At 45.3% G+C, this 13,060-nt stretch overlaps 2 protein-coding genes across 5 annotated transcripts in view; one reads left to right on the top strand and one right to left on the bottom strand.

Moving 5' to 3' along the window:
• The window catches only part of LOC142579449 (kelch-like protein 8), a 169,384-nt gene extending 161,187 nt beyond the window's left edge, over window positions 1–8,197 (top strand). For all 4 annotated transcript variants that reach the window (XM_075689619.1, XM_075689621.1, XM_075689620.1 and 1 more), the window contains one exon: window positions 7,426–8,197. In XM_075689619.1, coding sequence (XP_075545734.1) covers window positions 7,426–7,564 — 139 coding nt within the window. In that variant the 3' untranslated portion in view covers window positions 7,565–8,197. The remainder of the gene's footprint in view (window positions 1–7,425) is intronic.
• The window catches only part of Sgt1 (suppressor of G2 allele of skp1), a 29,928-nt gene continuing 24,755 nt past the window's right edge, over window positions 7,888–13,060 (bottom strand). The window contains exons 10-11 of the mRNA XM_075689624.1: window positions 9,803–9,981; window positions 7,888–8,197 (exon numbers count right to left, since the gene is read on the bottom strand). Of these exons, the coding sequence (XP_075545739.1) occupies window positions 8,090–8,197; window positions 9,803–9,981 (287 nt within the window). The 3' untranslated portion in view covers window positions 7,888–8,089. The remainder of the gene's footprint in view (window positions 8,198–9,802; window positions 9,982–13,060) is intronic.

Raw genomic sequence — 13,060 nt, forward strand, 5'->3', positions numbered from 1 at the left:
CGCCTCGAGAATATGCCAACTAGCCCAGCAAACCATCCTTGTGAAGGCCTTCTTCGCTGCCTTCACACTGGTTCGGCGTGTCTGAAGGGGCAGACCAGCGCGCCGCGGCTCCCCGCTGCCGCAGCACGCTGGCTGCGCGCTGCTGGGTGACGTAACGGAAAGTCTCCTCGAGAGCCGCGCGGCCTCGCTGCAGCCTCCCATGGTTTCGGTTTCGCGCACTTCTGGTAGCCGAAATTGGTCGTGCCGTAGTTCCGCGGGAGCCCGCACTTTTCCAGATGCAAAAGTTGATGTCGCTTGTAAAGATAGCTGACTTCAATTTCCAAATCACAATGAGCCCGCTCAAGCAAGAGATGTTGAAATAATTAATTAATTGTAGTTAATTAACGACCAATTACCGCGCATCCGCCGTCACCCCGTGGTCGCCACCACTGACGAAGGAACCGTCTCCGAAAGAACCGTCCTTTTTATTTCAAAAACAGCTATTTTAAACATTAGTCTTCGTAGAAACACCCAGTATACGTAGCACAACCGATGGCGGTCTGTTCCGGACCACCGTGAGTTTCACTTCGCTCCTCAAAGGGGCAGGACGAGCGTCAACGCGAGCTCCTGAACAGCGCTTTGCGATGCGATGAACGCCGTTTAAATCGTGGATCCGGACCTCAAAGATGTGCGAGTAATGATTAGCACATTTCTCTCGCATTTACCGCTAAGTCATTACTCACCCCCCCCCCCCCTCCCAATGCGGCCCCATCAAAATGCCACCGGAGCGGCCGCGATTTGACGACGCGAGCTCGTGCTCATCAGCACAATGACATAGCCGCTAAGCTACCACGGAGGGGTCCTGTGTGTGTATAACAACCCAGACTACTGCTACAAATGTGCCCCTACGATTGCGCGCGCATAAGTTGATGTTCCTTTCTCTTCTCCTGTCCGTTCGGCTATGCGCTTACATCGGCAATCGTCGTGAATGATTTCTGCACTTTGCATTAAGACCTGCATTCTGTTCCCGGTCTCGGCGGTCACAAAAAAGTGGTTGCCTACCTAGATTTTAGGCTCACGTATGTATGCAATCCCAGGTTAAAGAACTCAACCCGGAGCTCACCCCTATATACATACACGGCGTCGCTAATAGCCCATGTTGCTTTGGGAGGCTACACCTAGTAATTTGATGCAGCAGACTTTATTTCGTAGTATTTTGCAAATAGCAGATATTTACCTTATTCTTAGACAACCTGTTGCTCGCACAATGCGATGTGCTTACGTCGATGTCAAGCTTTTCTCGCCGAAAACACAGCGCTGATGGTGGTTTTACTGCCACGTATACGTCACTGTTCACCGGTAGTGTATGCTTTCTGTACAGGAAGAGTCCGAACAAGTTTGTTGCCGACAGGTTATATTTTGGTTTGCACTTTAAATGCGACGCAATTCTTCATTTGCGTTCTCCCTATCGCACAGCGCTCAGCGTAAAACCAACCTATTCGTGATAACAGGAATGTAGTCTACCAATCGATATTATCACAACTAACTTTATCTTTAATAGAGTTTGTTTATCCGAGATGCACAAGCGCGGGCGCACGACAGAACGCTACCCTCTGGTTAACCTCCCTGCTTTTCTACTTTTTTTCTGTCACTCTTAAAGGGCCCCTCACCAGCCCACATAGGAAATTTTACTTATACGCTAGAACTTGTTACGTGCCCTCTAGGGAGCGTTCTAGCGCAAGGTTTTTTTGAAGATTGCTTCAATAATAGCCTAGATAAAAATATTTCAGTGCCGCGAACCGATGATTTCGGGAGGCGAGCGTCACCGCCAACGCCGACACTCTCTCCACTTGCCCCCGTCTAGCCTCCGCAAGCGAAATTCCTTCCTTGTATTCTCCCATATCGGAGCTCGAGGATCGCGTGACGCATACGTTCCGTGCCCCGCCTTCTTCTTTTTTTTTTTTTTTTCCCTGCACGGCGCACTTTCGCTGACGGTCTAGCGCGCGAGCTGTTGCGTTTGTCTCGTTTCGAGCAGCGCGCGATTTAGTGCGCTGTGCGCGATGCCATCTGACTGACGGTAAAAGTCAGTGCCACACGAACACTGAGGCAGACGCAAGCGGACCACACAACATGCTCGCGCGCGTTGGAAAACGGTAGAAAATGACATAGTTTCGCCCTCTGCGCGTGCGACTGCAAGACATGGAGACAAGCCGACAAAACGGTAGTACATCTCTCTTGCTACGGTACGAAGTAAAAGAAAGAGACGCAGACATTCGGCTTGTAGGTTTTATTATTTCTCTAAAACTTAATTCGTCTATTGAAACAACAGGTTAAACAAATAACTGATGCCGCCTTGAATAATTCTCGAGGTCACGTGCCACTATGAGCGACGTCACAGCATTTTCATGTAAGTAGGCGCACTTGCACGTGAGGCGCCCGCGGGGAGAGGGGCAAACGGCGTTCGGTTTGAAATTGAAGCTTCGAAATGGTCAGAGCTGGTGAGGGGGCCCTTAACAGATGCAGACGCTATAAGCATATAGCGCCGGTGTCAAAATCATTTAACCCAGAAGAGATTGTATTCCAATTTTGCGGTAAACGTGTCGGATCTAGGCAGCGTCATAGTTGTCGCGAAGGCATTCTTTTAGCGCACTTTCTAGTTCGTATAGAGGCGGATCGTGCGAATAAATTGTGTCACGCGATCACTGATCGCGTTGAGATCAGTAAACGTCACAGTATGTCGCCGACGTCGTGAATATTATAACGTACACGTCCTCCAATACTCTCAGGCTTACTAAACTCTCTAGTGCCTCAAATCATGCAACAGCCGCTACCGATCGCACACATATACAGGGTGCCTCAGCTAACTTTAGCCAGAGGTTAAAGATATGCGAGTGCCACGTAGGTGGACAGAACAAATGTAATGTTGCTTGCCGTCGCTTGGAGATACTCAAACTATATTTTTTTTTCATTCGCTCTAATTTCATAAGTAGTCTTAATTAATTAACTCGTCAAATATTATAATTAGATTAAAAGTCTCAATGAGAAAATTGTAAAGCGACATGAAGAACTCCTAATACAGCTTCCTGTTCCTCAATGCGGGCTACATAAAAGTAGTTTTCCTAGCGTTAAGGAAGCCCACGAATAGAAAAGTGCCTCGAGCGGCCAGTTGCGCGGCAATATCGCGTGTGCATTTGTGGGCTTCTTTCACCTTTGGAAAAACAGTTTTGTGTAGCACGTATTGAGCAACAGAAAGGTGTATCGGGAGTTTTTCATGTTCTACAATTTTCTCATTGACATTTTTCGTCGATAATATTTGAGAAGTTGACAAATAAACTAAGGCTAGTTATCCAATTAAGCGGAATGAAAAAAAGAATTTATACCTCCAAGCGACGGCAAAGAACATTACCTTTGTTCTGTCCAGCTATGTGGCATTCGCATATTTTTAAACTCTGGATAAACTTAACTGGGTGCACGGTGAAATCAAGAAATTCGCAGGCGCAAGTTGGAATCGGTTAGCGCAGCACAGTGGTAATTGGAGATCGGAGGGAGAGGCCTTCGTCCTGCAGTGGACTTAGAATAGGTTGATGTTGTTGTTGTTGTTGTTGTTGATGATGATGATGATGATGATGATGATGATGATGATGAACGTTAGCTGGGGCACTCTGTATATAGGTGGGTCAATCGCGCGTTCTCTTCGTTCGCCTGACCTGGCCCAATCTGATTATTCGTAGCTTCCAAAGCTGAACAGTACTCTGTGGACCAAGTGCTTTGGCGACACTGCCGGCACTCAACTTCATTACGACAAGGGGCCTGAAGGGGGCTCCTTCAGGATGAAGGAGCCCGCAGTTACGACTCGGTGCTCTTAACTGATCTGATCTCCTTCCCGGCCCTTTATTGACAGCGCTCTGTTCCTTCTTCTGGCCGGTTCGGCTTGGTTCTACCTTTCCATGTTGCGCTATACCAGTTTTATGAACTGAGGTTGTACGTTAGATGTCGTAGAGTTACGGTGGCACGCTAGATCCCTGGGCGCTTGCAATCAGACACTTACGCAACAACGCGCTGTCCTTCTAAAGCACTAACATACACAAAAGGAGAAACATTGTGCAAGTTTCGCGACTATCATTATAGGACCCAGCAGCGAAGCCGCGACTCAACGCGGCGACACGGCCGCTCGGTCAGAACCACTCGGGGCGCTTCCCGATCGATCGAGCCCTGTCCGTTCCAATGAAGTCCCAAATAGAGGCGTGCTTGCCAGGTGGTTAAGGTGGCTCGCCAAGCGCTGCGCAAAACACTGCCGTGGATCTCCGGATGCGCACATTGGTCAGTTAAAAATAAATTCGCATAGCGAGAGACTCGATTTGTGCTTGATATTTATGGCGGAAGAATTAAGGCTATAAAAAGAAGAAAAAAAACGCCGTGTGAAGTGGCTGTGAAGGTTGACTCACGTATGCATTCTTATTGTTTAGTGAAACGCGTGGTGGCTCGTCTTCTCGGGAATTATCTTTGTGTTTGTGGATTTGTTGCCTTGCAATGCTGCGCTGTTGGCTCGCACTCGAGTCGCTTCCCGAGAACGCCTGCATAGCCTGCTTTGCGAAGGCGGTGGCCGGAAGCAGTTCAGCGACAAAATTAAAAGAAAAAGAAGAGGAGGAGCGGCGGGGGTTCTCGCGCACTGCTTCTTGCGAGCGCCATAAATCGCGCAGCATCTGGAGAAGGGAGTATTTGGGGAGTGTATGAGTCGGGGGTGAGGCGGCAGGGGGAGCTCGGGTGGGCTCGAGTGGTGACCCCCGCCGGTGCGAGTTATGGAGCCCGGACACATGGTCCCGGGACTGGGGGTGAAAATGTGCGCGGCTGAGCGGGCAGTGTCGTCCGAGACTTGAGAGACAACGGACCGATCTCCCAAATGCCCGATCGAAGCGACGGACGTACTGCCCCAAGGCCTTTGCTCAGCCGCATTCGTTAACAGTAACTCGCTTTCCTTGTTTACCATATACTCAGTGTAACTTCCGCTAATGTCTGTCTGAAAATAAATTCAGTTCAAATTACTGGCGTCCACGATCTTGAGTCCCGGAATACCGAAGTACGAAAACCGTGTAACAGCTTGCGAAGGAAGAAAGAAGAAAAACTTATTCGCGGCAGCTTCGTTTCCGCAACATCAATCGCAGCAACACACTAAAAATCCTCGAGACCCATATATATGCCGGATGCGGACTCGCACGTTGGTGGTGCTCTTGGAGAGCCACCAGGCTATCCACGAAGCGCTGTTTTCCCCAAGCAACCCACCGCAATCTTAATTCCTCTTATCATCTCCCCACCCTGGCGTTACGCAGCATACATAATGCATTTCATTATAAGTGGAATTCATAGGAAGACAGAGATGTCGTCCGGCTTGTGCACTCTAATCTGCTAGAACACACAAGCTGGGGAAAGGAAACGGAATAGGAATGGAAGACGATGATAATCCGAAGGGTATTGGTGAGATGATGCTGGTTATCAACACAACAGCATATTTAAATGTAAAATTAGTGCTTAAGGCTACAGGCCACATGCTTATTGTAGCATATCTCAAGTGAAGCAAAAGGACCTCAAATTAAGTCATCTGGGAATTGGCTGGTGTTAGTGTTTGCAGGTCCTGTGTCTAGCAGACACAAAATACATACGCTAGCATTCACATTACACAGAAGGGGTCGCAGCCAGGCTGCTCTCTGAACATGACGATGAATGCCGCACGAAGTATACTGTGTGCCAAACCTGTGCCTCTGCATTCGGTGTTCAGTGGCATACAGAACCTTTATATTTTGCTGTAATTTCAGCGCTGAAACTTACGAGCATGCCAGTGTTGATGGCCTGGTTGAGCCCAGTGAAGCTCTATATGTCACATTATGCATTTTACTCACTAAGCAACCAAGACAAGCTCAACATGATAAGGCAAACAAAATTATTTCCTTTGGCCATCAGCTACGTACGTACTAACACCTGTGCTTGGAACCATGAAAACTTCGTACATGCTACCGTTGCATAATAAACTTATGCAGAAGAATCTGATGAAATTCACTGCGGGATTTATAGATAGCACAATAAATTTTGCCCAGATTTCACACAGCTTAGTTAAGAAGGCACACTGCTATTTCTGTTATTCGTTGCAGCAGATTTCTTTGAACTAGATCTATACCTAAATTCAACCTAACATTCATCATGGCTCAAGAATAACTTATGAAAAATTACTCTCATTTACAATATGAAAACAGCCATGTATCATCAGGGGCCAAATGAGGGTATAATCATCACCACAAAGAATATGTGACAAATTCACTTCGTGAAGGTTGTTCAAACCAGAAAGGCAAGATACAAATTTGTTACTCATGGATTTTTATGCATCGCATACAAACCCGCGATACTCATGGTGGCCGAACGATTGTCGCACAGGATTCTCCTCTAGTTTGCCTCTATGGCTGCCAGTACAGCAGCAAAGCATGCACTATATACGATCCGGTATGTAAACATTGAGAAAGCATGCAGAAGCTTCTTTCATTATAGTTGTTTTGTTGCATGCTAGCATGTTTCTTCGGAACAGTTATTTTACATTCAGAATTCACTATCCAATTATCGGCACTTCAATTAAGCCACTCTTGACCAGCTGCTGCGGTGGCTTAGCAGCTACGGCATTGTGCTGCTGCTAAGCATGGGGTCGCAGGATCAAATCCTGACCACATTTTGATGGGGGTGAAATGCAGAAACGCCCATGTCTTGTGCGTTGGGGACACGTTAAAGATACCCTGGTGGTCAAAATTAATCTGGAGTTCCCCACTACGACATGCTTCATAATAAAATTAGGTTTTGGCACGTAAAACCCCCGAATCCATCACTCCTGACCAAGCGTGCTACCAAATCTAAGTGGCATTTGCTTGATTACAATTTAAAGAATGTTTTTTTGACAATCTTCTGGAAGAAAAGCCTTAACCAGTCGAAAACCAAAGCTAAATGTCACTCATTCAACAACTATGAACAGAAAGGTGAGCTGTATGCTAACGTTACTCGAATCCACAAGAACGAAACATGGGCAAATAAATCAAAATTCTGGTGTTTTACATGCTTAAACCATGATCTGATCAGGAGGCACGCTATAGTAGTGGTCACTAGATAGATTTTGACCACCTGTAAATCACCAGTTTTGACCACCCAGCCTTTTGCTAAGCTAAATCTGCAAACTATGTAGTGTCACCATTTCGATAATGGCACCACTTAAGACATTTCAAGATCAAGTTTAGTATCAAAGAGTACATTCTTCACAGCCTTCACACTAGCTAGGCCGCCATTCTTTTAGCTGTGAAACATACTTCCTACAACTTCGGAAATTTGTCAGTACTAGTTTTAACACAGCTAGCAGGCACACCACTTCGATGTTCCGTTTTTCTGTGCCAGAGTCTGACTGCCTAAACTTTGTTGCAGGTGGGAGCCTGTAGCCAATATCCATGGTGGAAGAGCAGGGCCTGGAACAGCTCACTGCAGCTGTTCAACACCAGCACTTGCAGCACTCAACCACTATGACACAAACTGTGATGACAATGATGAGAGTTCTAACCAGTAAAGCCTTTGCACCCAAGGTGGTGCCTTTAAGACATGCCTTGTCTAGTATGCCTATTTATGAGTACGTTATATGCTGTAAATACAAGCTTGTGCCCCAACCTCTGCAGTAACACCACAGAAAATGGTGACATTTCTTCATTCAGAAAGACTTCCAAGGTAGAAAAATAGGTACATTCCAACAAATAAACAATTTGTTTGATAATGAAAGTTGAAAGCCCAGGCAACTTCATTGAATAAAGCAAGTGAACTTGGATTTCCTTGTGCTTTTTGCTTCAGTCAACTGCATATTTCAAGTGACCACTTTAGTACACAAAGCAAACCGAATACAGGAACACTTTAAAACATTTTATTAGAAGCACTCATATTAAAGACACACTAACAGAAACTTCCACAACAAAATTATGTTACATGTGTGCAGGAGGCCATATCATTAAATTATTGAGCTTCACAGCAATGCGCTTTTGTAACTCCTTCGGATGGCACAAAATGTATCTCCGCTGCACACAGCCAGACTGTAGCAGCACATTCACTCCGTCCACTTGCGGTACTCCATCCCATCAGGTGGCTTGACAGGTGTGGTCTTGCTCGAGATTTCTTCCCAGTTTGTGCTCAGCACTGTTCCGCCGGACTCCACCTGCATCATCAGGTTGAGCAACAGTGATGTACAGTCAGCAACAACTTAGGAATGCAGTGGCAGTAATGAATCACGCTCAAGCTCTAAGAAAATTAGTACACCAGTTTGATTAATTCGAATCTGGTTAACTTGATCCCAATCGAAGGTCCCAAGCTGGCATCCATACATTTTTACGGAACCAAACTCAGTATTTCGATCCTGAAATTAGCCTTCACCAGATAATTTAAACTTCACTGGTGCACCTGGCCCCAACGGTGATGGCAGTGGCGGCCCGAATAGTTACAGTGCGATCTTGGCAGTGCTTAGGGTAAAGTGAACGCATCAGATATGCTATCTGGAAAACTTCTAGCCTTCAGGTACAATTAATGTAAAATTATCTTGCAGTTTTATTGTAGCAACGTACTCTCTGCCGACTCTTGTAGGGTGGTGTTGGTGTGTAGGGTGCAGCACCACCTCATTTAATGCTTTTCCAGTGTCCCTAATGTACCTAGTGGCACCTTGTTTTCATCCGCAATTCCCATCTTCCCAGAAAGCTACATGTGCTTTCATGACAATTAGAAAATCAACAAAACTGGAAAGACTCTTACAGGTAGCCTGTGTCTACTAATGTGAGAGTTAACTTTGTCTCTCCTTCACTTTTTTTTTTTTTTTGAGCCATCATTCCCTCTCTGCCCCAAAGGGTTCAAAACGAGGCATCCGTCCGATTAGCTTCACTGCCTTTCTTCTTTTTCCCTTTGATGCCCATAGGCACTAGCCCCACTCCAAGGTCAACTGCCAGTGTGTTTATGTCTCACTACCTCGTATAACAGTACAGCACCTAATGAGACTACAAGAGCAATTAACTGTGATAAAACAAGGGATGTCGCTGAAGCCTATGTTTTGGCAAGGGAACTTGCCTGTCAGAGCAGCAACTGCTTTCCTTTGCAGCATTTTTTATGTACACATACCTCGATCTCCCTCATCCTCAAAAGGGGAGGATGGATATGCTGAAGCAAGCGTTGCTGCTTGCTGTTCAAGTACAGCGCTGCTAGGTGTCCCTCCTCTACAAACTGGTGCTGCCTCCACGAAAAAAGGAGCACCTTGAGTTTTTCTCCAATGACTGCTTTAACAACTCGTTTCATGCTGTCATGGACATCAAGTTTTCGAAGGAGAGTGGTGCCGTTTTGCATAAAGTGTCCTCGCTATTAGCTTTGAACAGCTCTGAAAAAACAAATCGCACTGCCAAAAGAGGATGAAGGCATCGGTAAAGAATCCCCCGAATTAATTGATGACTGCAATGTGCTTTGGAGAAAAAAAAAACAATCTGAGTATCCACAGCATTTCCTGTTATATGTTGGTCCCAATGGTTTGGTGTTCTGTGAATTGTGCAATACCTTAGTGAATTACTGCGGCATTACAATGATGCAATTGCCAAAACAACAATGCAGCCAAGCCTCTGCACACCATGCAAAGCCACCTGAGACCTAAAAGCAGTGAGCACTGTCATGCCTACAGAACTTTTGTGGAAGCACTGCAAGCATGGAGCGATTATGCAGTATTTGTTCCGTTTTGAATGTACTCTAGAGAAATCAGGAACACTAAGGTGAAAGGGCAATGGGTACTCACAAATGACTTATTCATGGCCCTTCTGACTTCATCGGAGCCTTCAGCATAAATTTTTTGAAAGAGGGCATTCAGTGCTGCATCGCCCTCTTCTTTCTCATTCTCCGTCTCCTTGACAATGCTGTCCCAGTTCTTGGTTTTGAAGACTGGAGGTACCTTCTCAATACCCGTGGCCTCGGGAACTGCACAAGAATATTAAAACAACGGTTGTAAGAGATGCAGTGGTGCTGATGGTTCAAGGCTCTATAGCGAATGCTGCACCGAGATATCTATTATTTAAGAATTTTTTTACAAATGCCCCTTGGACAGCTTTTGTGAAAATTGCAACACTACAGCATGCAGAATACCAGTGTAAACTAAGGCACACAACATATACTGCAAAGTCACCAGTTTCATTCAATGTTCTCAATGTATAGGCCGTTTATACACATTTGGTTCACAAGATAATTTGCTCACTGTTATACACAGTCTAAAAACTTCCTTTTTAATCTCAATCTCAAATAGGGATAGGCCATGGGTTAATTTTGACCACCAGCAGTTGGTGCATCTGCCATTCGTCAACAAGGTCAGCATTCGGATGACAGTGAGCTAGAATGACTAATACTGAGTTATACAGTCTAAACTGGATGCATTGAATCTGAAAGGGATCACAAAAGCTAAAAATAAAGGTAATTCAATACATGAAAAAAAAGTACAGTCGACTTGTTACAATGGACCCTGATAACCCAACAAAAGGTATGTTATTCGAAGTCCCCAATATCTTAAAGTCCTCACTTGCGGAACTTTGGTTGCAATGTCTAACAACGTTAATGCAAAAAGTGGGCGACAAACGTCCAAAGTAATGAAAAAACAAACAAGCTGACAAACGTTGCAGTTGCGCCCAAGAGGCGGAGCACTGATTGTGATAGCTAATTAGTAGACAACCATGAGAAATAAGGATAGTTTTATTAGCAATATAAAGTTGTGAACACCCACTTACAGATTAAATTAACAAGCACAGTGCCATCTGCGCACTGGTGAACATTAACACATCTAACTCAATGACTTCAGAAATTCTGCCAAAACTGAGTGAGGCAGCATTGCAGCAACAGTGAACGAATACACCTTTGTGCTGTCTCACTTCAACATGAACTAAATGTTGAAAGCACAGTGCATATGAAGCTACTGGCACTGGGCTCACTTTGTCCACATCGCAGATCACTTTCAAGATACAGCACCCACGTGGCCGCACTCTAAGCAGCAACCGTGCAGGTTCGTTCTAATGAGCATAGACTGTACAAAAATTTAAGGGTATTTTACAACTTAGTTATACACAATAGCTATATAATGGTTCAATATATTCAGGTTTGACTGTATAGGCCAACATCTATTAAAGGAAGTGCAACTTCCACATTGTCCCAAAAATACGAAATGAATGCATCACAAGTATCATCGCAACCAAAAAAAAAAAAAAAAAAAAAACAGCAGCCAAGCATTTGTGCATCTTCAAACATTCAAGTACGAGAAAGCAGAAGTGCTGCCTATGTTGCAGCCTAACAGGTCTATTACAGAATGGCAAGAGAAAAGCACCCTACTTTTCTTAATTGGGAACTTTCCATGTTCTCTGAATGGTCTGACCTTCAATTTTTGTTAGTCACAACCATATAGAGCCAACAGATAGCGAAACCAAGGAAAGCATTGTGGAAATTATCATTGAAGTGACAAGCTAAAGACAAAGTGGACGAAGAACAATATGCCGCCGGTGGGAGCCAAACCCACAACCTCCACATATGCGGGTTGCGGTACCAACTGTGCTATGGCAGCGGCCATTGCCACGCCCACATTCTTAGGTATTTATGTATGTGTACAAGATCTAACCCAAGGAGTGTTAGCCAGTGCCACATGGCCATGCCAGCTGACGTGGGACATTGTTTTGACTGATGGCATCGCATGATTTGCGAACCTTAAGGAGCATGCAGCTGACTGACAAACCCTAGTGTGCTACTTGAAGGCCTCCGACTCTCGCTATGCAATGAGCCAGCATAATGTGAAGGCATGGATGATGTGAGACATCTTCGAGTGGTTTCTTTGATATCTTGACAGACAACTGGGGTGCAAAGGGTGCAGAGGTGTGCTTATGGACAACTGCACAGTTCATCTGGAAGACATCCTTCCTCGGCAATCTTAATGCTATGTTCCATCAAACACAACAAGCCAGTTGCAACTGCTGAACACTGGTGTTATCAAAGACATTCAAGACCTGTATAGAAAGTTCACTGTGCGTCCATTTCCTGATTGCATAGCCAGGGGTGAAGACCCTGGGAGGCTCTCACTGTTGGACTAAATTCACTATCGCAACTACACATGGGAGAATAACACCAGTACATAGTTAAGAATTGCTCTAAAAAGCACTGTTTCTAGTGCATCTCGGCATCCACAATTGCCAGTCGGCAATGGCCCACTGGAATGCACACAAAATTGAAGCGGAGTCGTAATGTACCGGCATTGAACATTCGTTAAGAGTTCTTCGCCATGGATGAGTATGCCCTGACATGCACCTACAAGATGTGGCAGATATAGGAGTGGAGATGGAAGGAAAATTATGGGGTTTTATGTGCCAAAACCACTTTCTGATGATGAGGCACGCCGTAGTGGAGGACTCCGGCAATTTCGACCACCTGCGGTCCTTTAATGTACACCTAAATCTAAGTACACTAGTGTTCTCATTTCGCCCCCATGGAAATGCGGCTGCCGTGACTGGGATTAGATCCCACGACCTCGTGCTCAGCAGCCCAACACCATAGCCACTGAGCAACCACGGCGGGTGGAGATGGAAGGAGACAAAGCACAATTGCCTAAGAACGATGACGAAGGCAAGCGAGTGCATGTCTCCTTTAGACTGGCTATGGCTGCATAGACGAGACAAGCCCCAAATCTTGGGAGATAATGCAACAGGTAACCTGTTTGCATTAGTCTGAATTTATGAATGCCGAAAGGTTAACATCCGAGGACCCATAGCCTTCGCATAAAGCAAAGTGATAAAGATTTAAAAAAAAAAGGGGGGGGGTATACAGTAAACTTAGTCGCGGACTAATTTGAGACCAGCTTAAGTATTCGAGCTCTACTAATGTAGAATGGCGACTGAACTTTCGAAACTGTACAGTGCCTTCGTTTTTTTTTCAGACATCCACATACTTGTTATCGAAAACATGGCAATCACGACACAAGTTGCCGCCATTAGCGTGCTATGTGTGCCACTTGTGCCCTTATTTTAGTTTTTGA

The sequence above is a fragment of the Dermacentor variabilis genome, chromosome 4 (assembly GCF_050947875.1).
Source record: "Dermacentor variabilis isolate Ectoservices chromosome 4, ASM5094787v1, whole genome shotgun sequence".
NCBI lineage: Eukaryota > Metazoa > Arthropoda > Arachnida > Ixodida > Ixodidae > Dermacentor > Dermacentor variabilis.